General features: G+C 36.6%; 1 protein-coding gene across 1 annotated transcript in view; it reads right to left on the bottom strand.

The window, feature by feature from the left end:
- Positions 1-2500, bottom strand: part of LOC119596787 (transportin-1-like) — a 48477-nt gene that overhangs the window by 17339 nt on the left and 28638 nt on the right. Inside the window, exons 9-13 of the mRNA XM_037946112.1 lie at positions 1862-2009; positions 1531-1689; positions 1139-1327; positions 899-1016; positions 449-651 (exon numbers count right to left, since the gene is read on the bottom strand). Coding sequence (XP_037802040.1) covers positions 449-651; positions 899-1016; positions 1139-1327; positions 1531-1689; positions 1862-2009 — 817 coding nt within the window. The remainder of the gene's footprint in view (positions 1-448; positions 652-898; positions 1017-1138; positions 1328-1530; positions 1690-1861; positions 2010-2500) is intronic.

Raw genomic sequence — 2500 nt, 5'->3', positions numbered from 1 at the left:
TTAAATAAACAAGAAATACCTGAAAACAAAAAACAAACAAACTGAATGATCCCACCCAATTCATTCATTAAAAAATGTTCAAGGGAAATGTGTAAACAATAAAAAAAAAATAATAATAATAATTTGACTTATCAATATTCAAACAAGTCTTCGGTGATATTAAGTTATAAAAACCATGTAATAATACAATAAACAGTCAAATGTTAATCCTGATATTAAAGTTTGCACCTAGGTTGTTTGGTAATTTGCGGACATTAGGCACCTAAAACCACATTTTGTTATTAAAAATGTGAAGGTTTTCCTTCACCATACAAATGATGGAGAAACTATTGGAGAAAAACAAGCACCAATGAAAGGATGGCAGACGAATAGTCATGATGTGGTGCCATCTGCTACTTAGTCCACAATAGCTATGGCAGCTGCAGCCAGTGGGTTCATACAAACTCACCTCATACATGAGAGGTTTGAGGTAGGAGTGGTCAGGGAGAACAACTGCCCAGTGACAGTAGCGGGATAACGTCCAACAGGTGATGGAGCGCACCAGTGCCTTCTTGTCTTTCAAGCAGCTGATCAGGTATGGGATCAGTTCCGGTAGATGTTGGGTCATGCCATTCATACAACCTTCTGCTATTGCTCCCAGTGCAAGGATACCTGAGGGATAAATAGACATGTGCTTATAAGACAAAGATGAAGAAGATGAAGAACAACTTACCTTTTTGCAGTTCACCTTTATTGGCAGTATACTTTTTAAAAACCAACATTATTGTGCTTCTCCATATAATCATTCTAGCTATAAAATGTTTTGTTTCCATAAGCAAAACTTAAAGAATCCAAGACATTTAAGGAGAGGAATTACATTAATAATACATTAAGCCAAGCCCTGTAATCCTGGACATACCTGATTCTCTAATTTCCCATTCTTGGTGGAAGAGAGTTTCTTTTAATATTGGCAAGATGACAGGCAACATATCATCTCGGAACACATTGGCAAGAACATCTAACGCAGCAGCTGAGCACTGAAAATTCATTGTAAATAAACAATTGAAATTTATGCTGAAAAACTACTTCAGAATTTCTATGAACATCTGTACACATTTCAAAAAGAGATCAAATTCAATAGAGATCACATGATACTAACCTTTCTCAAATTCCAATCTGACAGAGAAGAATCATCGTCTAGACCATCATCAGACTCGTCATCGGGAAACTCCTCCCCACTACCTCCATTCTCCATTGGTTCATGACGGATTGTGTGTCGAGATTTGTGGAACCAAGGTTTAATGTCTTCACTACGATCTGGTACACTCTCATCCTCCTCAACATCACCCTAATGCATGATAAAAACTTATTATACTTGCACAGAACAAAAAATGCAAATTCACCTATTGCATACTTTACTGAATCAGGGGCACCTACACTAAAAATTGCCCATAAAACCATTTACAACTTCCTAAAAATAGACAAATAAATCTGTTCACACGATAAACAGCTGTTACTAATTTCCTTTCAAATAACAAAATCAATACAGACCTTGAGAAGGATGATATCTATTTCAGAGTACTTCATGCCCCGAACTAATATGGGTATCAACTTTGGTAGGTGTGGTTTCAGGGTCTCTTTGCAGATTGGATGTTCAGCCAACGACAACCAGAATTCACAAGCTTCCAAGGCTACATTTTCATCCGGATCCTGAAAATTACAGGAAAATTTAACTAAAGACTTCTTTTATTAGATATAAAATAAAAATATAATGGACTTACATATCTTGTAATAATCAACATCTCACTACTGGATGGAGATGTATATCCAAAATGAATTTTATTAAACACGTAACTCCACAGAAAGTAATCCAGTGGCTTACCTGTGTTCTGATCATCATGTACTCAATGATGTTGTGCATATGAGGAATCAAGGAGGAAATGTGAGCATCCAGAAGCATAACAAGGGCTCGACATACATTTTTGCGGACATCTGGGTCATCGTCCATGGCCAAATGGAACAAATTCTGTTGGAGGAGGTAAAAATGTTTAGCAGGAGGCATCACAAGCTCACATTTACAACTACGTGTCACTTATACCTTCAACTTATCTCCAACAAAAGTACCAATATGTCAAAAAAATCCATTCCCAATAGAGTTCTTACTTCCACTTTTTTCATAATATCTTCCATGATGATTTCAAACCCTAACCACACGATGCTTAGGAAATGACTAATATAATAACTCACAAATCTCTGCTACAATTATTTAAAGGGCCCTAAATGCATTACACTGTCAACAGCTGTATACAATAATTACTATACCATGGTTAAATCTACAGAGTTTACTGGTTTCCAAATTTGTATTCTTTTTATAAATCATCTGGGTGCACAAAATTTCAAAAATGAAAACAAAAAAAAAGTGATCCATATGATTCCCTTTGGTTCCCTCAACCCCCTCCCTCTGCCTCACTGAGATAAGCTGCACTGAGTGAGAGGGTGGGACACTTCCTCATGACGTGGT

This window comes from Penaeus monodon, chromosome 38 (genome assembly GCF_015228065.2).
Source record: "Penaeus monodon isolate SGIC_2016 chromosome 38, NSTDA_Pmon_1, whole genome shotgun sequence".
Taxonomy (NCBI): domain Eukaryota; kingdom Metazoa; phylum Arthropoda; class Malacostraca; order Decapoda; family Penaeidae; genus Penaeus; species Penaeus monodon.
Note: the sequence above shows the minus strand (reverse complement) of the source record. Positions and strands in the feature narration are given on the sequence as shown.